The following is a 27280-nucleotide window of genomic DNA, read 5'->3' on the forward strand; positions in this document are numbered from 1 at the left end:
TTGGAGTCAGGGAGATCTGGGTTTGAATCTGACCCTGCCGACTTGCCAGTTGTATGACCTTGGGTAACCTCTCTGAGCCTCAGTTTCTTCTGTATAATTGGGGAAATAATGCTTATTCTTAGGTGGTTTTCCAAATCTAAAGTTCCTGGAACACAAAAATACTCAATATCTTTGAAAGGCAATGCTTTCATGTCTTATATCTTTCCTCTTGATTAGACAAAACGGTGGTGGTCTATCTCTCGGGCCTGCGAGTCCGAATGAAGAATATACATTTAGGCAGTATATTAGGATATTCTCCTGATTATAGGGTTTAGGGCTTTCAGCTTAGTTTCAATCCATTTCCTGAAAACAAACTTTGGTTACCACTATTTTATCTTATTATATTGCTCTAAACACTAAACAAGCATACTTACCAAAGTCAGTAGTATGTTTCCAAATTGAATTTTTTTTGGTGGAAGGTGAAGATCTACTTGTGCCAGTCAACCTAATTTCAGCAACTACCTTCCTAATATTCTGGTCTTTGAGTCGATTTATTTGACAGACAATAATTAAGCAGATACTATGTGCCAGACTCTTCTTATTCTATATAAGTCCCACAGCCACCGTATGTGGGTACTTTGTTATTATTGCTGTCCCATTTCGCAGATGGGAAAACTGAGCACAGAGAGGTCGAGTGACTTGCCCAGAGCTGGGCTATGGATCCAGTCTGGCTTGAGAGTCTAGGATTTTAAGCACAATGCTGTACTACCACTGGAGAGGATTTCTATACTAGAATATAATATGCTTTCATCTTGCTTACTGTCTAGTTGAGAAACAACATGCACTGATAAACAATAACAGCCAGAGAATGACTTTTCAATTGCTTGCTGATTAGAGCCACACTAGATAAGGAAAAGAATAGTCAGAAATGACTTCCTGGTGGTTAGACCTTGGAGAGACTTTGAAGGTTATAGAGGATCTGGATAGTTGGAGAATAGCAATAACAACAACAATAACAATAATAGTTCCCATCTAAGGAATCCCTACCATGTGCCTTGAAATGTGCCTATTGCGTAATGCATATGGCACCTCTACAAAGTAGATTTTTTTAAATCTCCATTTTATTATGTGGAAGCTGCACCACTCAATATAACACAACAGGCTAAGATTTGCATCATGGCCTGTTTGGCTCTGCTAGACCACAGGGAGCAAAATCTCTTACGGTGACAAGTCTGCCTGAAGGGTACCGAGAACAGTGAGGAACATAGTTAAAAGTTAGCGCCATTTAAGAGAGGGCAAAAAAGCCAGAGGACATGGCCCAAGAGGACATGGGAGCCACAGAAAGCCCCCATGAAGGAAGAACTCTATATGAAAGCAGAGGTTAGACTGACACGTGGAGGGTCCTGTGGCTTTGAGGAAAGGCTCATCCATTGATCCAGCCAGCATTTACTGGAGGATGTCTGGAACTAATCTCCTGAGCAGATGCTTAGAGGATCAGAGTCCTGAGGCTGTTTTTCCGGGCACCTGCCTTTGACTAGAGAGGAGATGCCAGAGCTGGGTGTTTCAAAAGCCGCTGAAAACTAAGCAGTGTTTCAGGTGCATACCATTTAAGTTTTGGTATATTATACTTTAATTTTCATTCATCCCAAATTATTTTCTCATTATTAATGTCATTTCTTCTTTGACCCATCGATTACTTAGGAGTTTATTATTTAATTTCCACATATTTCTGAATTTCCCAAATTTCCTTCTGTTATTGATTTCTAATTTCATTCCATTTGATTGGAGAACATACTTATGATTTCAGTCCTTTCAAATTTATTGAGACTTGTTTTATGGACTAACATATAACCTGTCCTGGAGAATGTTGTATGTGCATTTGAGAAGAATGTATATCTTGCTCTTATTAGGAATGAAGTGTTCTGTAGGTGTCTATTCTAGTTAGTCTATAGTGTCGTTCAAGACTATTTCCTGTTTGGTCTTTTGTTTTGTTTTATCCATTATTGAAAGTAGGGTATTAAAGATTCCAATCGTTGTTGTAGTGTCTATTTCCCCCTTCAATTCTGTCAATTTTTGCTTCATGTATTTTGCGGCTCTATTGTGTGGTTTCTATGTGTTAATGATTTTTATATATTCATGATAGAATGACCCTTTTATCATTATAATTATCTCTAGTAACAGTTTTTGTTTTAAAATCTATTTTGTGTAATATTACTGTAGCTATTCCAGCTTTCGTTTTGGTTACGTGAAACATGGTATACCTTTTTCCACCTTTTTACTTTCAAGCTATTTGTATTTCCACCTTTTTACTTTCAATCTAAAGTCTGTCTCTTGTAGACAGCACATAGTGGGATCATTTTTTTAAAACTCATTTTGCCAATATCTGCATTTTAATTGTAGTCTTTAACCCATTTACATTTAAGGTAGGAGTTATGCCTACCATTTTACTCTTTTTCTTTTTTTCTTTTTTAAATTTTTTAAAATTGTTTATTGGGGTAACATTGGTTAGTACAATTATATAATTTTCAGGTGTACATTATAATTTGACATCTATGTATTCTATTGTGTGATTAAAACCCAAAGTCCAATTTGCTCTTTGTTTCTATATGTCTTTTTTGTTCCTATGTTCCTCCATTATTGTCTTCTTATGTGATAAATAGATATTTTCCAGTATACAATTTTAATTCCATTGTCCTTCCATTTATCTTTTTTTTTAAGTTTTTTTTAGTGGTTGCCCTGAAGGTTACAATTAACATCTCAGCCTATAGCAATTTAGTTTGGATTAATATTATCTTAATCTCAATAGTATATAAAACTTTGATTCTATATAGTCTTATTGCTTATGCAAATGGCCTATACAAATTACATCTTTATATATTGTATACCATAATCATGGCTTTACATGGGTAATTGCTTTATGCAGTTGTCTTTTACATCAGATAAAAGAAAGAGGAGTTACAAACAGCACTATAGGCTGAATGTGTTCCCCCCAATTCGCATATGAAAGCCCTAATGTAGTGGTATTTGGAAGTGGGGCCTTAGGAAGGTCATTAATCATGGGGGTGGAGTCTCCATGATGAGATAAGTGTCCCTATAAGAAAAGGAAGAGAGTGAGCCCTCCCTCTGCTCTTCCCCATGAAAAGATGCAGTGAAAAGGCAACTAGCTATTAGGCAGGAGGCAGGTCCTCCCCCAAACTCGACCCTCCTGGCACCCTGATCTCAGACATTCCACTTCCAGAAATGTGTGAAATAAATATCTGTTATTTAAACCACCCAGTGTATGGTAATTGTTATAGCAGCTGCAGCTAAGACAGACAAAAATTATATTTATAATGTCTTTTTTATTTATCTATGTAGTTATGTTTATTGGTGCTCTTTATTTCTTCATGTGATTTGAGTTATTGTCTGATAACCTTCCAGTCCTGCTTGAAGAACTCCTTTTAGTATTTCTTGCAGGGCAGTTTGGCTAGTAATAAATTATCTGTTTTTGTTTTTCTGGCATGTCTTAATTTCTCCAGTTTTGGGGGATAATTTTGTGCATATAAAATTTTTGGTTGGCAATCTTCTTTCAGCACTTTAAGTATATCATCTCACTGCCTTCTGATCTCTATGGTTTCTGATAAGAAATTTATTAATCTTATTGAGAACTGCATGTGGTTTGAGATGTGGATCAAAGTTCATTGCTTTGCATATAGATAACTGATTGTTCCAGCATCAATTGTTGAAAAGGATTATCCTTTCTTCACTTTATCACTTTGTATCTTTGCAGAATATCAGTTGCCCATGTACATATAGGTCTACTCTGTTCCACCGAAATGATTTTCTATGTTTATGTCAGATCAAATGGCATTGACTACTGTAACTTTATAATGAACCTTTGAAATCAGGTATTTTTTGGCTTCATTTTTTTTGGCTTCTCCCTTCTTGCTCCCTAATTCCTTTTCTTATGCTTTAAATTAACCAATAAAGAGTGAACTCAAAACTAGACACTCCACCCTTGGACCCTAATAAAGGCAAAGCCCCAGGTGCTCTCTGTCTCTGTCTCTCTACTCATGACTTCACAATGTGGCCCTCAGGTGTGCCATGTACCCTTCAGGATGTGAGTAATAAATCTGTTCCTCAAAGTTCCCAGATGGTTTCTTGCTGAAGTGTGTCCTGCAGTCATAATAAGAACCACAGGGCTGGCCCAGACACAACGTTAGCCCCACAGTGTTGGTGGAGGAAATGTCTGCGGGGGCTCACCATGAGTAATATAGCCCGGGCAAGTGCCTTCGGCATTCCTAGCGTATAGTATCCCTATCAATAGAATGAGACCAACACAACATAGAGGGACACAATTCAGCCCATAACCATGGTCTGTCTCCCGAAATTTTCTGTGTACACTTAAGAAGAATGTGTTTGTTCTGCTGTTATTGGATTCCGTGTTTTATATATGTTAATTAGGTTAAGTTGGTTGACAGTTTTGTTCAAGTAGTCTATATTCTTACTGATTTCCTTTTACTTTATTGGTTCTTGCAAAAGAGAAGTTGACATATTTGACTATAATTGTGAATTTTCCTGTTTCTCTTTGCAGTTCTGTTTTTGCTTTGCATGTTCTGAAGTTCCATTATTGATGTGTAAACATTTAGGATTGGTATGTTTTCTTAATGAATTAACCCCTTTATCATTTTTATATAATCTTCTTTATTTTGGGTCATATTCTTTGTTCTGAGACTCACTTTTTTTATATTAACAAAGTCATTCTGGCTTTCTTTTGATTAGGGTTAGCAGAGTATATATTTTTCCATCCTTTTAATATTCTTACGTCTTTATAGTTAAAATGGGTTTCTTATAGGCCGCAGGGTAATCCTTTTTTTAAAAAAAATATCCAATTTAACAATCACTCTCTTTTAATTGGGGTGTTTAGACCATGTAATTATTGATCTGGTTACATTTATATCTACCATCTTGGCAATTGTTTTCTACTTTTCCTATCTGTTTTTGGTTCCATTTCTCTTCTTTCTCTGCCAACTCTAGGATTACTTGTGTTTTAAAAAATCTATTTTATCTCATTTGTTGGCTTATTAGTTGTAACTCTGTTAGATTATTTTAGTGTTAGATTTAGAGTTTATAGTATATATCTTTAAGGTATCACAGTGTACTTTCAAATGATATTATACCACTGTGCATAAAGAACCTATGACAGTGTATTTCGATTTCTTCCCTCCTGGCCTCTGTTCTTTTGATGTCATACATTTTAATCCTGTACGTGTTATAAACTCCACAACATATTATAATTATTATTATTTTATTTAAACAGTCAATTATATTTTAAATAACAAGGAAAAAACTTTTGTACTTACTCATGTGATGACTTTCTGGCAGTACTCATTCCTTTGGGTAGATCCTTGGGTTTGCTGCTGCTATAGTTACTCTAAGTACACCACACACTTCAAATTTCTCAAATGTTACTTGTGTTGAGGGTATAGACTTGTTTGCCCAAATGTTTTTCTCAATCTCTGCTCCACCCTCAGCTTGAATTCTTCTCTGCTGTGTGTGGGAGAGTCTCTCTCCATGCACTGGTAGCTCTGCTAGCTGTATTCCACTGCTACGCATTCGTCAGCACTTGTTAGTTAGCCTGGTGGTGGGGCAGCGGCTGAGGGGCCAGGTTTCTGTTTGAATACCCCTCAGTCATGCAGGTACTATGTCCCTGGGTCTTTCTTTTGGGGTGTGATCTTCGAAGTGTTTCTATCCCTCCCCAGTCAGCAGTTTGGGGCCTGGCACCTGTTCTGTCTCTCTCCCAGGGTCAGAGGTTTGGTTTTTATTGTTATCTTTCCCCAGCTGTGTTAGATTTGCAAGACTCCTAAGGGTTTAAGTGTTCATTGCCCTTCCTTCAGCAGCTGGTTCTGCTTTAGTTCTGCAGGAGAGATGGGGCAGTAGGATCCTAGCACAGTTTCAGGTTTTCCCTGTAGCAATTGATATTCCCCTCCCCCAGACCTATGCCAAGAGGACGCTCTCAGGATTTATGCTAATCTTCTTTGTGAGTGCCCCAATGAGATGACTGGGGTCTGCAAGTGGATGCAAATTTCCCTTACATCTGTGGTCCCCACGGATTCTATTTTCTCTAGCAAGCCCACCCACACCGGGCCACTAACAATTTTAGCTGAATTCTCCCTGCCAGTGTATACAGTGCCAGCTCAGCAAATGCTGGAGTCCCTTTTCTCTTTGCAGGTGCCCTGTTTTTCCTTAGATTTTAGGTTAGATGTTGCCTTGTGAACTCAAGCTCTCTCATGAGATCAAGAAAAGTTGTGAAGTTGCATATTTTCTAGATTTTTTTTTTTATCTTGCAAGTGTAGGGATGATACTCTTTCTAGCTTTCTACATCTCAAGCAGAAGGTAATTTTAACAGCTGCATAGGGTTCCATTGAATGTCAGTACAATACTTTATCAACCAGCTTTTAATTACTTAATATTCTATTCGTTATCTATCGTTGCTTAACAAATAACCCCAAAACTTAGCAGCTTAAAACAACAAACATTTATTAACTCATGGTCCTCTGGTAACGAATTCAAAAGCAGCTTAGCAGGATTCTTCTGGCTCCTGTCTTTCATGAGATTTCAGCCAAGACGTCACTTAGAGCTGAAGCCATCTGTAGGCTTGAGTAGGCTGGAGAATCTACTTCCAGGTGGCTCATTCACATGGCTGCTGATAAGAGGCTTCACTTCTTACCATGTGGGTCTTGTCATAGGGCTGCTACAGTGTCTTCTCAACATAGTAGCGAGTAATCCAAAACAGAGAATGAGGAAGAAGCGAAAAATGCTTTTTATTACCCAGTCCTGAAAGTCTATCACCAACATTTCTGCCACATTCTACTTATTAGAGTCATTACTACAGCCCACACTCAAAGGGAGGAGAGTCAATTTAGGGATAAATTTTGATAGACATTGCAAATTGTCTTCTAAAAATCCAGTACTAATTTACATTCTCACCAATAGTGTATAAGCGTACTGGTTTTTCTATAACCTCTCCAACACTGGATATTAACAAAATTTTAAATGTTGGACTGTATGATAATAAAAAATGGTATCTCATTGTTTTGCTTTTTTTGGTATATTTATTGGATTTTGAATTTCTTTTCCTATGTATAGTCATGTCCTTTGCCCATTTCTTTTTCTATTGTTATTGATTTGTAAAAGCTCTTTATATACAAAAGAATCTTTGCCATATGTTTTTAAAAAGTATTTGTGATTTAACTTTTTGTTCTTTTTTTCTACATATAAGTTTTTGCCTCTTACATAGCCTAATCAATCAAAATTTTCTTTTATAGCTTCTGGTTATAGTTTTTGTCTGGAAAGACTTTACCCTATTCAAAATTATTTTTAAAATAGTTTTGACTTAAATGATTCCTTCGTTACATATTTGGATAGTATGAAGTATTTTAAGGGCTGAGGTAAACTTATTATTTTTTTCCACATTGTTATCTAGTAGTCTCAGCACCACTTTCACACATAATTTATCTTTTTTGTTCAGAACTAATTGGAAGTCCCTCTTTTTACACTCTAAATTATGAAGTGTGTTTGGGTCCATTTCAGGATTTTTGTACTCTGTTCCTCTTATGTTGGTTTATTCCAGAGTACAGTAAGTCCTCATTTAACATTAGAGATGGGGTTTTGGAAACTGAGACTTTAAACAAAATGGCACAAAATGAAACCAATTTACAATAGGCTATTTATATAAACAAGAGTTAAGTTCCTACGGCATATTTCTAGTCACAAAAACATCACCAATCCTCTAAATAAAGAGCCTAAACACTTTTAATGTTAAACATTAAAATAAATGTGAGCTATACATACATTTAAGAAAGATGAATAAAAACAAGATAATTATTTTCCAACCCTCTTCTTCCAGTTCAGGGTTGTGGGAGTTGGAGCCTATCCCCACAGCTCAGGGTGCAAGGCGGGAACCAGCCCTAGACAGGGTGCCCTCCATCGCAGGGCACACTCACACACACACACACACACACACACACACACACACACACACACACACACACATCACTCAGACTGAGGCAATTGAGACACACCAATTCACCTCACGTATACATCTTTGGGATGCGGGGGAAACCAGACTACGTGGAGAAAACCTGCACAGACATGGGGAGAACGTGCAAACTCCACACTGACAGTGGCCCTCGCCAGGAATCAATTTTTTTTCTTATCGACATCAGTGAAGCAGTATTGAATGAAATAACATTATTTGAGAACCTACTATATGTGTTCTCTGGCGAATAAAAGTATTATGATACAAATCTATAATTTTTGCTAGCCGTATTCAAAAGTTTATCCATAAAAACTATTAGCAGATTAAAGATGCAATTGATAAATATTTTATAGAGAATCAGTAAAATTATGTTTTATAAAGCGTTCTATACTCATCTGACAATAAACTTGAAACTCAAGAGGCATTTCATACATATTGAAGGAGTAAGCAAATGCCATTGTGGTCATTAGAATCCTGGCCTACAAGTTGAAAGACGTGGATTCCAGTGCCTGCTTAGCTGCAGGCTGTCTGGGTAACATTGACACATAGTAATAAAATTGTAGTTGGGCAATGGCCTCCTAGTTACATTCTCAACACCTCTTGTAGCTTGCGGTCATGCAACAAAGCCTTCACTGAAGAAATGTAAGAAAAGGTGTTGCGTGCCATTTGCAGGTGGGCCTTCAAACATTGCACATGCTATCTTCCAAGTTCTCTCCCTCTCCTGCGAGCTGGAAATCAGACATTATGAGACTTGCTTTTGACTTTGTAGATAAGGACAGTGTCCTAGAGGATGGTAGAAAAGCCAGAAAGAAGGAACCTGGGACCCCAAATGGCTGTATGGCTGAGCAGCCTGCATATCTTAAACAGGGCTGTTTCATGAGACAAAAATATTCTTTAAGTCCTTATATTGTTGGAATTCTTTGTTACAGCAGCTTTCTATTTAGCCTTTCTATTTACCAACACATGTGGGATATTATATTCCACAAAGAAAAGGGTTCTGTGGTCAAATGAGTGGGAAATAATGAGTTTAACAAAAGTTAAACTTCCTTCCTGCAAGAGTTCTCAGATACTTTAATCTACTAACTGGGATCAACCAAAGAGGGATAGAACATGTAGAATTTTAAAAATGTATTTATTATTAGATAAATTTGTTGTTGTTGTGGGATTAACTCATCAAACTTTTACTCTTTCTGTGTATTCTGCAAAAATACTCTGGGAAATGCTGGTTTAGAGGATAACTAGTTTTTAAATAATTTCATAATGCATAGCTGGCATTTAGTATGCATTCAGACTCCCTCCAGATTTTACAGAACCAGGGCTGCTTTTAGTGAAACTGCTTCAGTCAAGGGACTTATTTGGGGCTACAGCGGTCCCACTTCTCAGCAACATGTTCAACTCTGGGTCCCTCTAGTGGGCAACAGGAAACATTATAAAGCCATGGATGACTTGAACAACTTGTAAAAGAAGGCAGGGGAGGGGAGTGGGCGCGATTTTATCTGAAGGTTTGGGATTCTTTCCATTTAATCACATGGAAGAATGACACAAATTTTACTCACAGAAGAGCCACCTCCCTATCGTTTTTAAGAAGTCTAGAAGATTCACAACTATTTCCTGTGTCCAGGCCCTGGGGCAGGGGATGCTGTGTATCTGGCATGGCTTTATGAGAATTATTCCACTGTTCCTGTTCCACACCTCAGTCTACCGTGAACTTAAAGGGAGTCTGATTCCTAAGCCCAGCTTTCTCCCAGAGGCCACCTGCAAGCAGTTTACCAGTGTGGGGCTCGGGCAAGGAGGCTAGAATGGAAGGCCAGAGAGGACCATCCTGGAGTACGGGGGACAGCATCTGGGAACACCAGCATGATGACGGGTATTGAAATGGCTCCTCCGGTCACCCGCCTGTGATGTGAGGTTTGTGGAGAGGTTCCTCCTGCAAGGCCTTGGAGGTCTGGGTGCTCTGCACTCAGCCAGCACCAACAAGTGTGGCCATTTTCAAAGACTCAGAAAACAACTAAGGTCCAAAGGACTGAGAGAGCTTTGGGCTGTTTCTATAATGAGCGGCTGGCTAGTCAATGGTCAAAAGTGTTTAAGAGGATCTGAGTAATGTGTTTTATGACGATTTAATAGTCAGAATCCTGAAGATTCTTCTGTCCAGCTCTAATTCTTATATATTCTCATTGGGGAATTTGTGATTGATAAGATAATCGGAGAGACCAAAGCAGAGAAGTCTGCTGAGAAACCTGTATGTATCAAGACTGACTGTATGAATGTGTATTATAAGATGTGTAAAAATGTGCCATCATAGGTTGTGCAGGATTATACTTTCTTTTGACTTGGTAGACATGGCCAGTGTCGTTAATGAAGCTAGGGCTCTGTGTGCTTAACAAAATCCCATTCTGTTGATTCACAAGTCTGGGCTGGAGCTAAAGTAGGTTCCCCCCCACATTTTCAGTGGTTGCTGAATGCAGGTGGAGGAGGCCATGGCTGGTTATGCCAAGAGCCCACTCACACCATGCTGGTCTGCAGAGCTCCCCTGAGACCCCGAGGTAGCTCTCTAACTCCTCTGCAGTTGACGACACCTGCATGTCCCAGCTGGCTGGTTTCAACCCTCCTCCTTCCCTACAGATGTTTAAGAAACAAGAATCAAGACTTTCGGAGGAGAGAGGACTCCACCTCCAAGGGTAAGTGGGAAGGAGTGGCTGGACCAATGATAAAGCCAGGAATGAGCAGAAGAATTCTGGAAATGGCAAGTCAGAGGGCCTTGTAGACTGCGGTTGAAATAGTGAGATCAGGAAGAGCACTGACTATCAAGGTTGCTTCCTACTTTCTTGCAGTCTGCTTGTGAGGACCAAATGAGGCTGCATCTGTTCACCGGGAACAGCACTTAATGGAGCACCTTTCTGAACTCTGTGACCCAGTGGCCTCTGTCAATGCATCCTCTTTGCTGTGCATGGCTCCGCGATGTTTCTGCGCCTGTGCCTGAGCAGGATGTCCTTCTTCTCCACCTGGAGAAACACTTGCTCCAGGAGACCCAGCTCAGATGTCACTCCTTCCCTGATTGTATCAAGAAGAGTCAGTGTCAGGGTTCTGAGACCCCACAGCATCTGTTACATTGTGTTGTGATAACCTATTTCCATATCTGTCTTCCCAAACTAGACTGAGGGCATCTCATTTACCTTCATACTTCCCTGGTCTCCTCTGGTGCCAGCACCTTCCTTAGAACAGAGGTACTGAGGAAATAGGTGTTGAATGAAGTGAGTGAATACACATACATATATACATGTATACATACTTACATAAATGTTTTCATGGTCAAAATGGAACAATGTGTGTTGGAAAATAATGCAGGTAGAAGGAAATAAGTTTTCCTATAGATTTGGAAAGAATTTAATTTTGTCGTAGACTACAATAAATATTGTAGTCTACAAATCTAAAACACACTCTATCAAGAAAGATGCTTTGTTCGGAAAGGGAATGGGATTAGGTGGCCCTAAACATAGCTTAACTTTCTGAAAAATTTCAAAGAACACTCTGCTGGACCATTGTGCCGAACAGCCCCTCTCTGATGGTTTGTCCCATAGCCTCTTCCCTTTTTGGCCACACAGTCTTCTTTACAAAGTGAGATACTTAATTTTGTTTTTCTTGAATCTAAAGTGATTTTCTTGAGTTTCACAGGAGACACTCCTCTCAAGTGTTTGACTTGTTCAATTCCAGAAACAAATCAGGGGACTGAAGACTCGGCCAGATTCCACATCCAGTCAAATCACCTTAACAATTCTAAAACTAACTCTAAAACCAAATAATTCCAGAGCCTGGTGTGATGGGTATTCAATGTGATTTCTCAGCTTCCAGTCCACCGTTCTGTTCTCTGCTTTGTGGTGTGGGGCCACTTGCCTCCTTTGCCAACTGCTCCCTGACAGGCTTGGCCAATAGTGCAGACTGACTGGAGGAGAGAAGAGGGACAAGTACTCCTTCCTGCACACCTGGGTTGCTGTCAGCATTCCCATAGCAACTAGTCCTCGCCCTGAGAGTGACAGATGGTTCCAGTAACTGAAGTTTGCCATTTTCTTAACTCTTCCATAACCAGCCTCATCATGCCCCTTCAGAGACACCAGTACCAGCTGGCAGTGTCCCCTCCTCAGTCCTGCATCCAGCTCCTGGGAATCTGTCCTATCAGGCAGCATCTCCTCCTCAGAGGCCACCTCCAACCTCTTCCCTTTGTTCCCTCAGCCCTCAGGCAGGTAGCTGCTTCTTGCAGTTAAAATCTCCACATTATCTCATTATCACTTTTTCCTTTTAAAATCTCCAGTAGCTGAATAACAATCCTTTATATTAAATTCTCTCTCTTAAAATAATTGGTATGGTCTCAGTCTCTCTCTCTCTCTCTCTCTCTCTCTCTTTCTCTCTCTCTCTCTCTCTCTTTCTCTCTTTCTCATCCTGACTGATAGACTAAGTAATTCTAAACTAAATAATTCTGAAAATAAATGTCAAAATAAAATAAGTAAAAATACAAAAGAGAAAAAAATTTTCTAATGGCAAAGAACTAAAAAGAAATAAATGAGAACAAATTATTCTGGAAACAACTCAAAAACTGAGTATCTCAAAAACCATGAAAATAAAAAATTTAGAAAATATAATGCTCAAAAATTAAATAACTCTAAAAATGAAATAATTTAAACCAAATAACCGAAAAAACCCTAAATGACTAAAACAATGTAAAAGTAAACAACCCAGAATCTAAAATAACTAAAGTAAATAACTGTGAACATAAGTATCTCCAAAACTAAATAACTAGGAGAAAACCCCTAAGCTAACTAAAAACGTTTTACTCTAAAAACAAATAAGTCAAAAATATTTAAAAACTTTCAGTGATTTTTTAGTAGTCAAATAAACTTTAAAAATAAATAACTAAATACTTCATTAACTAAAAATAGAATAACTATGCAAATAAATAACCCAGATATTACTAACTGTAAAGATAATTAAAAATAAATAATTCTATAGCTAACTAATTCGGAAATATATAACACTTCAAATAACTACAAATAAGTAACCAAAAATGAATAACTCAAAAACTAACCTTTAAAATAAAATAATTATAAACAGGTAACTTTAAAACTAGGAAATTAAATAAAACTAAAAATTACTGAAACTAAAAAAAAAAATAATAATAACAATTAAAAAACGAATAAATCTAAACGGAAATATCTCAGAAGTTAACTTGTAACCAGCCCTCTCTGAAACGAAACGATCCTGGAACCAAGTACCCCAAATGCCACATTAACATTCTCAGGGGAATGGTAGGGGGCAAGGAGGAGGGGGCAGTTCTCCCTGCTGTCTGGTTTGAGTGGCTGTGGGTCCTCCAACTCAGATGAGAGGATCTCAACTGATCTCCCCCCATTCCCACCCCAGGAGAAATTTGGCAACTTCTTGAAGGCATTTTTGATTGTCACGGTTTGGGTAAGGGGGTGGAGATGTTACTGGCTTCTAGGGAGTAGAGGACAGGGATGCTGCTAAGCAATGCACAGGACAGCGCTCCAAATGTCACACGTGCCAACACTGAGAAACCCTGGCCCGAGCCCTCCAGGCTTGGGCTCCACCGCGTTCGTGAGGGCGTGTGTGGAGCAGTTGTTTGTTCTTCCCTCGGCTCCCCAGGGGTGGAGGCTCCGCAGGAGTGACCGGGACCGCTGCCGAGGCCTCCCGGAGGCGTCCTAGCGCCACCCCCTCCACCCCTGCCCCCGTCCAGGAAGCAGGTCCGTAGGCTCTGATGCCCCTTTGCTGCTCTCTGCTGAAAGGTGGGCGGGCACAGCCTCAGTGCCAGCAGCAGCCTCTGCCGGAATGACAGCCTGGGGTGGCTGGGCTGAGCCCAGGAGCCGCGGTTGGAGTGTCAGTTCTCTGGGGAGGATGTCCTCGGGGAAACTGCTTTTGCGGGGAAACTAGTCGCCTCCTTGTAGGGGTGAGCAAGCCAATGAACACCCCCCACCCCAAACTCCCTCCTCAGTTTTGTCTGTTGCCCTGAAATTCCGAGAAGAAAATCAGAGAAGCATCGGCCAACAACTTCGCTTACTTTTCTTTCCTCTTTCACACTCATGTGTTCTTCTCATCACCTTCTTTTCCTCCCCGGATGCTTTCTCCAGTGCCTGGAACAGACTTGGATGAACAGGTTTCATAACTGTCGTCCAATTGGAAAAGGCCCGAGAGCTGGAAGGGAGGGGACAGTGATGCACCCTCAGAGTTAGCAGTACTGGGGTACCCGGCCAGGCCCACAGGGTGATTCTTGCTGTCCCGGCAGGGCCCACCCCAGCTCTCCCATGAGGCCACTCCAGGTCCCAGTAGGAGCCCCTCATTATGGCCAGAAACCAGCACATTGCCAAGGAGACAGTGATGTAGGCCATGCTGGGCTTGCAGGATCTGAGCCACTTTGCAGATGCAGTGACTTCAGCTTCCTGGACTAGGCCGGGTCCCTATGGGCGAGAATCATAAGGAAGGAGAGAGGGGTGCAGAGAGGAAGAGGAAGCAGGAGAAGCTGATGAACAGGAATGAGGGAGACTATGAAAGGGGTAAGAAGGAAATAAATTACTCTCAGAGAGCTGCTTTCCTTCTCCGTATCTTCTGCCCCTTCACAGTCCTCAAAGGTTTCCATGGAGATAAACTCCCTGCTGGAGCAGCCTTGGGGAAAGAAGAGATGAATTTGGACCACTGAGGGGGCAGAGGGGTGGGAGGAGGGGCCCTGTTGCCAATGACAGAGTGTCCCCAGAAACCCATTCTCCCCATCTCTAATGCCTATTCTCCCATGACTGGACTGCTTCACCTGCGTGGTGAGGGGCTGGGTCTGTGGTCTCCTGGTTCCCTTTTCCAGCATCAAAATTCTGTCACTGACTGAGAAGACACGTCCACACACTGCTCACAGCCCTACCTCCTGCCCTCCAAGAAAACACTGTCTTTCTGCGTTTGATGACTCTCCCTCCTTCCTGCCCTCTTCTCTTTCTTGCCTCTATTTCTCTCCCGTGATTATTGCCTGTTTCTCTTCTTGGCAGCTTCAGCCAAATATCACTGTGCTCCTCACAGGAAAATCTGAGGGACAAGTACATCCTGCTTCTCTCTCCAATGAATGGATTCATTAACCAATCAGTTGTGCTGCCACGCTCCTGTTATGTGCCCAGGCTGTTCGGTGCTGTGGGGAACTGCAGCTCCCATGAAAACTGAGGCTGCTCTGTGCCTGTAGGGATGTTAGCACAACTGTGTAAGGGCCTTAGCCCCACTTTACAGGTGAGGAAACAGAGATGAGAGAGGACTCATTACTTGGCCAAATTCTCTTGGCTGTAATCATAGCAGGTGGATGCTACAAGATTCCCGTTCATTACCCCACACTCTATTTTATTTATTTGTTTGTTTGTTTATTTATTTACTTATTTATGGTGACATTGGTTAACAAAATCCAATAAGTTTCAGCTGTACATTTTAACAGTAAGATATATACGTGTGTGTGTGTGTGTGTGTGTGTGTGTGTGTATAATTTCCCCATGCTCTGCCCTGATGCTGCTCACAAGGCAGATTAGGGAGGAGCAAAAAGATCCCACATGGCAGCCCTGGGAAGAGAGTTAGCTGAGTAAGTCATCCCTTGGGAATCTGAGTGCTGGAGAGTTTCTGTTAGGTGAGAATTCAGGGGGAAGGGGCAGGACGTGGGTTGAGAGGGCATTCCGGACAGAGAAATGGCCAAGGACAGGGAGCAGAAGACGCCTACAGCTGGGGATGCTGTGAGGGCTCAGTTATGTTGGGGAACAGGCAGTGAGCAAGTAGGAGGTCACAACCCGTTGCCCAGAGCCCACACCCCAGCAGTGTTCTGGGGCCCAGAGCCAGTCGGTTGGGGCTGTGCAAGCAGCACAGGAAGCAGCTGGGTACTCCCCTTCCTGGCAGCCCTCAGAACCCCGGTGACACCTGAGGGTTTCCAGGTAGCTGACACTGTCTGCTCGGATTGAAGCAAAGCCTGGTTTATTTCCTGGTCCCAGGACATGGTAAGGATGAGGGGTGGAGGGCAGAGGAGAAACTGGCTCAGGGACATGCTTCCCACTACTCCCCTCCAGGTGTGACTTGGAGGCATCTGCAGTGATCCCAGAGACATCTCTTTAGGGCAGTCATCCAACCTGGGATCTCTAAACTGGGAGCAGATAGTGAGGATGAGGACTGGTGAAAGGCTGTAGGGGCGGATCAGAGCAGCCGTGCCTTTGACCACCCCCTCCGTGAACACAGGGGTTGTGTCTCCAGGGTCTGCAGCCTCAGTACCACAGACAATGCTGGTGCCAGGGCCCCCAGAGCCACCCTCTGGGAGGCTGGGGGTGGGGCCAGGCTCTGATCTCCATTAGCCATAGAACACTCAGCCTGGGGTGTTCTATGGGCAGGGCTGGGAGGCAACAGGGAACTGACTGACCTGACAAGTTCCAGCCACTTTGTAGTGCAATAAAGGGAGATGCAAATTTTATATCCCAACACAGTGTACACACACAAGTACACTTATAAAATTAAGACAAATGTTTATGGAAAAATATTACCTTTACAGTGTGTGATGTCATCTATTCTATTCCACTTTGTTCTAGTCTATTTTGTTGTTCTATTCTATTCTGTCGTACTCTGAGAGATAGAAGAGGAGGGGGGCTGTGGGAGGTGATGGGGTAACCCGCAGTCACCTCACAAGACCCCCATGGCTCCTGGAACAAACCGGAATTCTCAGAACCAGCAAAACTTGGAGAATGTTCCTCAGTCAAAGCCCCTGGTTTTACAGGGGAGGAAAGTGCAGCTCACACACAGGCTGCCTCTTGCTGTAGCTTTGTCAAATCCATGTTTAATCCCTTCCTCCTGGATTCACTGGCCTTGGGCTCTGGGGTACTAAGGGTCTTGAGTACTAAGTATTAGGTACTACGGAGGTTGTAGCATTGAGGGGACCTCAGTACCTTGGGCCCAGGACCTGGCAGGTCACAGTCATGTGAGTGAGTAAATGAGAGGCCCGTTGTCTGGAGGTAGGAACAGGGGCTTTGGAGTCAGTCAGACCTGAGTGCAGTTCTGACTTTGACAAGAACTCATTAGCTGTGTGATATTGGGTAAGCCACTTAACCTTTCTGAGCATCAGTTTCCTTGTCTCTAAAATGGAGACAATAATATCTATTTTGCAGTTTTGATGTTAATAAAAATGTTTATAAACAAAAATGTCTGGTATATCATAGGACTTAAATAAATAACACCTGTTAGAGTTGTTGTTAATAGTAATTACAACGATATTAAAGAGAAGGTCACAGAACAGCTCTGGGCACTCCAAGTGTGCTATTATTACTCACATTTGGGAGAGATTTGTCTGCCATTGTCTTCATCCTCATAAATATCTGGGGGAGGAAACAATTATAAAGGTAATAAATAAACAGCTCTAAAAGGAAACAGCACACACACACACACACACACACACACACCAGAAAAACCAAACCAAACACAAACACATAGGCCCTTGACAAACATTCAATTTGATTGTGCAATATTTTAACTGATGGTTGTATTTTTGGAAAACCAACAGAATGGTACCTTGGCTCTGCTACCAGCAAAGGTCCAGCAGTGTGTTGGGAAGATAGATGCTGAGTCTCTGGGGCACTCCCAGTCATGTACCAGAACAAACATAAAGAGTATTGGTGGAGAAGGACAAGGAGGATATAGAAGGTGGGCCACGACAATTCATGTTGGTAAGGATGGGAGTGTATTCTCTTTTCCTTCAGTGGGTGATCTTTATAGCACACGTCGCGTAAATCCTAAACGGTTTGGGGAATTTCGTTTTAGCACTTAGTGTTTAGAATTCCAACCTTTTATTTTGCTTAACATACTGAATGGAATTTATTAAAAAGTGAACCCATTAGTGAGTTTAAATTATCCTCATCAGAATACATGTTTTGGCAAATTACACTGAAGATAAAATCATGGTTTTTCTCTAGCCGTGCACTAGATGGCATAAAGGGACCATCGTAGATCCTGCTAGTCTGGAGGCAGCTCTGAGCCTGGAGATTTCATATGGGCAAACTATTTTTCTTTCAAGTTAGATTTTTCTCTATTTTTTTATAATTATGCAAAAACTTTTAAGGACCATTTCTGTCACACAAACTAAAGTACATAATTTTCACATAGGGGCTGGGGGTGGGGCAGAGAGCTGCCTTAAAGTAATACCTAAGCCCCTGGAGGAACAAATACGGGGAACTACATGCTAAAGATAATATGCTAACAGTGATCTAGGCACTAGGCTAGATCACTTCATTTAATTCTCATGGGAAGACTTTCCAGTATTACTATTTTATAAAATATGCGATAAAAGAACATCAGTGCAAAGAAGTTAAGTAATTCATCCAAACAGATGGAATTGGAATTGAGCTGGGGTCTGTAAGCCTTCAGTGCTTTAGTCCTTGCTGTGCTGCTCACCAAGCTTCTTCTCTGACTTCTAAGAGTTAATCCAAGGGGTCACTTCCTCCTAAACCATCCCAGTAGCTCTCCAGAGCTCACAAAGGAGCGAAGGGTAGGAGGCTAGATTAGCATCTTTTGCTTGGTGACCCAGAGCGTAAACTTATACATTTAGGCTGGTCTGTTTGTGAAGTGTCCATTTCCTTTCCAAACCTGTCTTTAGCCCATGGGAAGGAAATCACTCCTAAGCATTCAATCAATTGTTTTTAGATTCTACATAGTCTCAGGGCATATTTTTTTTCTTTGCATTTTAAGTCGTCAAAGTCCCTGCCAGCTTCCAGGGAAGTCTAAGGTGGCTATCCTAGACTTTCAGATCTGCTAGGAACTGGGGTCAAAGGCATTTCACAACTGGGAAACCATTTCCTGGCTCAGCAACCAGATGCTCTCAAATGTTCTGGGTTGGAACAGGCCACAGGTGGATGGTAGGTGGGGAGATCAAGCTGATGTGTCTACTTGGGTTCAGTCAAAGCCTTGCCCATTTTGTCAGGGATTTAATAGGAATTTTTCAATAAGACTAAAATATAAAGCTCCCCCACCCCCCGCCCGCCCAATTGTTTGTGTAGCATGGCTCCAAATTTTTTTTAAAATATGCATTTCTTTAGACAAAAATCTGGAGTAAAATATTTATAATGGTTATTTCAGTTACGTTTGCTTTGCATTTGTACTTCTGTATATTCTAAATTTTTGATAATCTATATATGTATTCTTTTTATAATTAGAAAAGGAAACTTCAAGTAGTTAAAACCAATTGGGCAGATATCTAAAATAACCCACAATCTCACCAGAGATGACTGTTTGCTAGAACTTATTTTTTCATCATAAGAGTGCATGAAATTATTTGAATAACAATAAAGTAATAATAAAAATAATGAAAGTAACCACATATCTAGGCCTAAAAGGCAATCCCACAGAAATCAGCCAATAATCCTAAATACTACACTAGATGGTTCACAGGTATTAAAGCAGTTCCATCACTCTCAAGACCCTTAGAGCCCAGACAAGGGACCCACAGTTAGGCCTGTATGGGGGGTGCCTATGGCTCTCAAGGGTTAGCAGACAGGTTCTTCCTCTGATACCTTTGTAGCAGAATGATTATTTGTATTATGTGTATCATTCAATGGCCAGGGTTTTGCAAATCAGGGACAAAACTGAATTCAGAAGTCAAAAATATCAGCACAATCCAAGCTAGTAAAATAGTATTAGCTTAACTCCTTTATGTTAACCAATAGTACCAGACATAGCATACTACACTGTTCTGTGACTGTCCATCATGAAATTGCTTAAGTTCTTAGGAGAATTCCCACCTTACTGCCTTCTCCCACCCAGGCCTTATTGTTGCTGGCATGAGGAAGCCTATCACTTTGTTCTTATGCCAGTAGATCAGCAGGCAAAGAAAGCAGTTGTGATGCTGGAGGAACTGGTCATCATGAGGAGGTTGGGCTGTTACTTAACAGAGGCAGAGAGGAAGGTATCTAGTGCATTGGTGACTCACTGAGACATTTCCAAATACTCCCATGCCCGCGTATAACTGTAAGCGGACAAGGAAAAGAACAATAGACAGACATGAGTCTGGAACGCCCACTATGCCTGCTATCAGCAGAATTGTCAGATGAGGAGGAGGGGGATTTGGAATTCGTGGGAGGGAGATGACGGCTTAAAGTTACAAGCCCAAAACCAGTCACAGACTTAAGTAGGACTCTTACTGTGCACCACAGTGGAAATGTTCTTCTTGGGAACCAATACCTCTAGACCCACTGAGACTAAAATTACAGGGATGTGGGGAACAAATTCCCCATGTGAGAATTTGATAGGAGTATGATAATGAGTAAGGTCACAACTCATTTGACCTCTTGGCTCCCAGATTCATATATTCTGCCTACTAGGGGCACAGTATCATAAAAATGGCTATTGGTTTAAGGTGTATACCACATCCTGAAGGTTAGCACCCCAGCCCTGTGTTGTCATGTCCCAACCTGCTGTTCATCCTCGCCTTCAAGAGGCTATTCCACAGCACTATCAGGTTGGCTGCTTCTGAACAGGGTGGTATATGGTACGACTGGTGGGTTGACTTTGTGATCATATGCCTGTGACTAAGTCTCTCGATCAAAGCAAAGTTCCATGGTTGATCAGACACTATGTGAGTCCTCAGACTGAGGCACTGTGGGCAGAAAAGGCACACATGTCAACCCCGCTCAGGATGAATGAGTGTACCTTCTAACCCAGAGGGTATCTCCTGAAATCAACTGTTCTCAAGGGAGGGCATCCAACTGGGGCTCAGCATCGATCTCCATGCTGGCAGGCTGGACAGTCAACAGTGGCAGTAGCTGGATGAGTCTTGTTGGCAGGGAGCCCGTGCTGCTGGACCCATGCACTCACAGCCTCCCATTCTGCCACCAAGACTTCTCCATTTCTGAGCCCATTGTGTAGGCACTGGGGTGCTGAGGAGGAAGCTGGCTGGCACCTGCTGGCCAAGTATCCAGTCGGCTTGGTTGTTTGGTATCTTTTCTGCAATGAATATTCTCTGGTGGGCATTAGCACATGATGCAGAGATCCTCACATTTTGAGGACATGTCCATAGGTTTATGTGCTTCTTCCCCAGTGAGATCGTGTAATCTGATGCTAGTTATTGCTCTGAAAGGGATCAGAGGGGAGGAGAGGATGCATCCTGGGAAGGGTAAGCATTATCTTGTATGTCTTATCTGAGGCTTCTGCATAATCTTGGGAGTGTGGGGAGGAGAAAGGTCTATCATCTAACAAGGGGTAGCGGGCCACTTCCGCTAGTCTAGGGGGCAAGGGTATGTACAGATTCCTCATTGCAAGTTTCACGGTCCCATATCTTCCCTATCAGGGCCTGCCTTGCCTGCTCATCTACTGGCATTAGGAACCTGAATTGATCAGGTGGCAGGACATGCCTGGCTGAGAATTCATTCTTCTCTCGAGTGCTGCCCTCTCTTGTAGGAGGCTAAACACTGCCAATAATGCACTATGAGTCTCACACTGTGCTTTAAATTGGTGATTAATCTGAGCCTGTTACTCTCTTCAGTGGATCAGTGGTGCTTGCCAATAGCCTTCCAATTCCACAGTTCTGACAGTTGATATTTCCTCCCAACCTCCCAAATACTAGCGAGAGTTGGTGCATCCCTGTCCACCTATATCTGATCTCAGGTGACTACAGGTGAAGGTCTTAGCATTTGAACTGCTATACCAGGCCAGGGACTAGGATTACCAACACCACCTGATGGAGTCCTCATTGCCATTTGGCCAGCAAGTGACCCAACACCAGAATCCCATCCTTTCTGGGACCTTTCCTGGTAGTGTCTTAGGTCAGGTTTCCCAGAAGCAGATTGTATAAGCGAGCTATGGATAAAAGGCTTTCAGATGAAACCTGTAAGGCAGTGAGGGTGGAAGCCAGGACAAGGAAGAAGCCAGTTGCAGGAGAGGGTTCGGCTAAAGTCAAGCATCAGCCTGATCCCCTGGGAAACTCTGGAGCATGGATGGTACCACAAGTGTCCCATCTTAAGGCGGAAGGGCTGGCTTTTGTACCCTGAATCAGTCAGTCATTGGCTGGCTGTAACCTGCCCTTAAGAGAGGCCATAACCTCTCAGGCAGGTCCTGGCCACAGGGCTCTGGGTAGCTGAGGGCAGTCCTCAGAACAGCTGTGAGCTGTTAGCAGCTAACCTCAAAGCAGCTGGATAATGGGTGTACCTGCCTGATAAAAAGGATTTGGGCCAGGTATCAACAGCTTCCACTATACTAACTGCATGTGGGCTTTTTTTTTTTTTAATAAAAAAAAATAATAGATTTTAGTTTTAGAGCAGTTTTAGCTTTACATAAAAATTGAGCAGAAAGTACAGAGAGTTCCCATATAACTAACTCCATGCTCTCCCCACAGTTTCTATTGTTAACATCTTGCATTAGTGTGGTACATTTGTTACAATTGATGAACCAATATAGATACATTATTATTAACTAAAGTTCATAGTTTATCTTAGGGTTTATTCTTTGTGTTGTATAGTAATGGGTTAGGATAAATACATAGTGTCATATGTCCATCAATATAATATACAGAACAGTTTTACAGCCCTAAAAATCTCCTGTGCTCCATCTAGTCATCCCCCAACCACTACCCCGAACCCAGGTAACCACTGATCTTTTCACTATCTCTATAGTTTTGCCTTTTCAGAGTGTCATATAGATGGAATCATATAGTATGTAGCCTTTTAAAACTGGCTTCTTTCACTTAGCAATATTCATTTAAGTTTCCTCTAGGTCTTTCTGTGACTTGATAGCTCGTTTCTTCTTGCCACTGAATAATATTCCATTGTATGAATATACCATAGTTTGCAACTCATTTGGAGTATGATTGCTGGACTGTATGGGAAAACTATCTTTAGCTTTGTAAGCAATTGCCAAATTGTACCATTTTAAAATTTCACCAACGATCAGAGAGTTCCTGTTGCTCCATATCCTCACCAGCATTTGGTATTTTCAGTGTACTGTTCTAGTTTTCACAATATAACTGAGTTGGTTTTTTTTGCTTAATCTTCTAAAGAGCTGACTGGTTTTTGTGACTCTAATTAGTGAAAAAAATCACCAAAACTCACACCGATATAAGTTTTTCACCTATCTTTCTGTCTCCTGAAACCAGCCTGCTTTCCTAGCACTGAAGGTGTGTGCATGCATGTGTGTGCACACACAGAAACACAGACATATATGGACATGGTCTATAATCAAGTATAGACTAGGATACACTTAACTAAATATTATCCATCCTTCTGCTCACCTCACATCTTTGGGTCTGATGATCTTCAATTAGCAGGACAGAAACAGAAAGGAAAAAAGAAAGGCACCTGGATAATCCACATCCTTATGTCGTAGGTGAAGGAGGAATTATAACTGTATTAATTGGCTCATATCTGCAAATTTGTAGATTGTGCCAATGTTGACCATTCTGTCCTCAAGCAAAGGATCTTTTAAAGGTCTCTTTAAGAGATTCTTGGCACATGAAAAAGGGAGTCAAATGCCTCAGAACAAAACATACTTTATGACTAGACATGGTTGGTAGGCTCAATATTATAATAGTGCTTGATAATCTGAAGAGTCTCCTGTTAAATAAATATCCTACCTGGTTGAGAATAGAATTCTCAAAACATATTTTACTCATCTGTAGGGCCCCAGCTGAAAGAAGAGTCCAATACCAGGGGTCTTCCTTCAGTCTGAGTTTTTCACAATAAAAAGGGCAGCTGGGATATGGATCGATCAGAGACAGTATTGGGGGATAAAGCCAATTATTTAGGAGATGAAAAGATAATTTTATCTTTTATTTAAAAAGTTTTTCATAAGCCAATACAAAGTCTCCATGGAAAACAAAACAAAAATTTTACATCTTTCAGAGATTCTGCTACAATCCATACAGGGGCAGGACTTATCATATAAAGAAAATTTAGGAACCAAATTCTATGAACTCTCACCAGCCAAGATTTTTCTCAAGCCTCACTTTTCCTGGTCTGTACTACAAAGAAAATAAGTCATTTAAAAATTTTCCAAATATACCACACATTTTCCAAATATAACACACATATATATCCTAATTGAGAATCACTGCCTTATTAAATGGCATTGCCATTACTATTTGGTGACCAAGACTGAACATCCAATTTCTTAATTATGTGACCATCTTCATGTTAATTTGCCATTTCATGCTCCTTAACATCAAAAGTCTAGAAGTCTGATGAAGAAACATACATTAGTTAGCCTTGCCCTGGAGTAGGGAGTGGGGTCTGTGTAGCTGTCTTTAAAGACTGTTTCTAGATGCTTAATAAATTTATTTTGAACTGAAACTCCTTTCAGAGGCCTTTTCTAACTAAGTTGTATGCCTGAATACATATTTCATATCCCACCAAATTAATTACATAGAAATCCAAATCCAAAATCTCAAATACTAAATTCTCAAGAGTTTGATCGTGGGCAGTGGTTAAAGCAGAAAGTAAAAGGTCTTTTGGAAAAGATTATTTTTAGCTTAAACAGGTAAGAAAAGAAAAGATGAAAACAAAAACAGCACATTCAATGCCCCATAAACATACAAAATATAAAAATGCTTCCACGCTTATTTTTCTTTTTGATCCCATCCCCAGTTCTGCCTACCAGAAAACTGACACACAGAGAAGTTAGAGGTGAAGTCCTGTGAGTGAGCACATAGATCAAGTGATCCTAACCTTTCCATGGAAAACTGTGAGAGGAGGTGAAATCCATAAATCCTGAATAGAGCCAGAAATAAAGTGCCACCATCCCGTATCTTTATTCTCAAGCAGACATTCTGGCAATTCTCTTATCTCTACAACCATTTCCTTAAGAGGTCAGCTTTTCCAAAGGGGAAGCTCTTCTCAACATGAAATGTTTGCCCTTCTTTTCAATTCTGGCCTAATTAGATCTGTGTAAATGAACAGCATGAAATTGATTTTATACCTTTCTTCTCAGTCACATAATCGAGGAAGGGCTGAGAATTAGTCGACGTCTTCCTCAGCTTCTGAGCTGCTGTGTTCACCCATTGCTTCCATGCGCCACTCTCCCATTGGATCCTGCCTTTGATCTCACATGTGCTGGGAACTGGGTCTTTCCTATTACTAGTACCTCTTCCTATATTTTCAATCCAGGATGCAAATTCCACTTTCTTGCCTTTGCTTTAGAGAACTACATATGAACATCGAACCATTGGAAAGAATTGCACTTGCATTCCCCCCTAACCAGTTGGAGTGGTGCTGACTTAGCCCAGGTTCTCCTGGTGTAAAGTCTCAAGGGCCTCCTTCATCCTTCTCCTTCACTTTAGTCTGAGACCTGCCCAGGCTCTGTGCATGACATTCAACAAGGGAATGTTCAAGGGACACCACTTGCTGGATTATACGGTTAACATCTGTGTTAATTAGATCTGTGTAAATGAACAACCTGTGTAAATGAACAGGTTGCAAGTTTTAAACGGGGAGAGGTAAGGAGGAGGAATTCACTTTCACCCTCTTAAAAGCTTTTTCCTTGGCTCATGATAGTTTCCTTTTTCCCTCTTCTCTGTCCTGAAGTGTCATGTAGTACAGTAACTCTTTTGAGTTAGATTAAGTCAACAAATAAACACTTGCTGGGCACTGAAGATCAGGGAGAAATAAAATGTGTCTTGAGCTAAACTTCATGAGAGTAGTTTGCTAGCCTGATGTGATTATTCAATGAGCACTGTTACTTGTTTATTCACTAAACATTTACTGAACTACCGAATGCCAGGCCCTTGTATAATATGAGGCCCAAGGGAAGCTCAAACTAATAAGACAACTTTCACGCCTCCAAGGAATTCATGGTATGGTGGAGAAAAAAACTTAATCACATTATAGCACCTTAAATGCTGTACTAGAGTGCTCTGTATGAGCATGGATTCAGGGGAAAGGAGAGGGATTCACTCGTTTACAAGAGCCCTCACTCCTTCCCACCTCTATCATCTCATTGTTTTAAGGCCTGGAGTGCGTCCATTGCGATCAGGCCAAATAAGCCAAGAGAAACTATGCAATCTCCTGTACCTGAACTGGATCACAGTCTACGAGTTCATTCAAAAAGCATTTATTAAGTATCCTCTGAATGCCTTGCTCAGGGAGAGGAATTATAGATGAGAAAGTTTCTAAGTAAGCAGGAATAGATGGGGTGACGAGCACCAGTGAGAACTTAACTCTGAAAGAAGTGTGAGTGCATCTTCTTCCCAGACAAGGAGGAATGAAGAAAGGAAGGATGATCAGGGACTTCTGAGTGGAGTGAGGGAATCTGAATGAGTTCACATCAGAGGATATATTTGCCTACTTTGCAAACGAGGAGGTAGGGCAGCCTGGTGAAAATCACAGTAGAATTGGTTCTCATATGAAAGCTCAAGAAAACAGCCAGAAACAAGGCTAATTAAAGGAGGTTTCATATGGCAGGTGTGACCTCAACTGGCAACAGAGCAAGCAAGTATTAGGAAAGATTCCCTAGGCTGGCAGTGGGTGGGGTAACAGATAGATAGATAGATAGATAGATAGATAGATAGATAGAGAGATACTTTTTAAATTGAAAATCTCTTGTAATAAGCTAAGTGTTAAAAAATATCAAAAATGAAATTATGTTGAATTAATATGGACTATCTGCAATATTTAACCCTTCTTAAAAAAAAATAGGTATATACCTAGTGCTTGCTTCAAACTGTGGATTCTCTTTGGCCTGAAATAAAAAAAAATCGACACTCTAAAATGTAAGCTAATTTAAATTGATTTTATATGTTGATTTTATACACATATACACGCATAGAGAGAATACTAAAAATATATATGTAAGGATGTAGATCTGAGTCTTATTGTCCTAAAAATTCAGGAAGCTTTTCATTGGTCCTGGCTTACTTGGCCTTGGTGTCCTTTCCCCATTCTCTGCCCTTCCTGCTGCATTCTCTGCATGCCTCTATTCTGGTCCCTCTCAGTTTCCGTAGTTAGCTCCATTAATACTGAATTAAGGAATAAATGATGAACCCATTAAGTGCTCATTTTTTCCACCAGATCCCAAATTATCCGACCTGGTGAGAGAAAGTTGTTTCAGGCACAGTGATAGGAATCATGTCCTTTGCTCAGGTGTTGTTTTAGTTATAAGAGTAACACCAGGTCTCAAGCTCCAGTGGCTCCCCACTGCCCACACCAGCGTACAAACCAAACTCTCCAGTTTAATACATGTTTGAGGCTTACCTCTCTTCTCTCAATCTCATTTCCTTCCACTCTATCTGTGAACTTCTCAAGCAAGGCTCCAAAT

At 41.2% G+C, this 27280-nt stretch overlaps 1 protein-coding gene across 1 annotated transcript in view; it reads right to left on the bottom strand.

Moving 5' to 3' along the window:
* Positions 1 to 6516: 6516 nt before the first annotated feature.
* MCF2L2 (MCF.2 cell line derived transforming sequence-like 2) overlaps positions 6517 to 27280 on the bottom strand; it is a 190589-nt gene continuing 169825 nt past the window's right edge. Inside the window, exons 26-29 of the mRNA XM_039850564.1 lie at positions 17326 to 17370; positions 14577 to 14665; positions 14104 to 14197; positions 6517 to 6721 (exon numbers count right to left, since the gene is read on the bottom strand). Coding sequence (XP_039706498.1) covers positions 6702 to 6721; positions 14104 to 14197; positions 14577 to 14665; positions 17326 to 17370 — 248 coding nt within the window. The 3' untranslated portion in view covers positions 6517 to 6701. The remainder of the gene's footprint in view (positions 6722 to 14103; positions 14198 to 14576; positions 14666 to 17325; positions 17371 to 27280) is intronic.

This window comes from Pteropus medius, unplaced genomic scaffold (genome assembly GCF_902729225.1).
Source record: "Pteropus medius unplaced genomic scaffold, Ma_sr-lr_union100, whole genome shotgun sequence".
Taxonomy (NCBI): Eukaryota; Metazoa; Chordata; class Mammalia; order Chiroptera; family Pteropodidae; genus Pteropus; species Pteropus medius.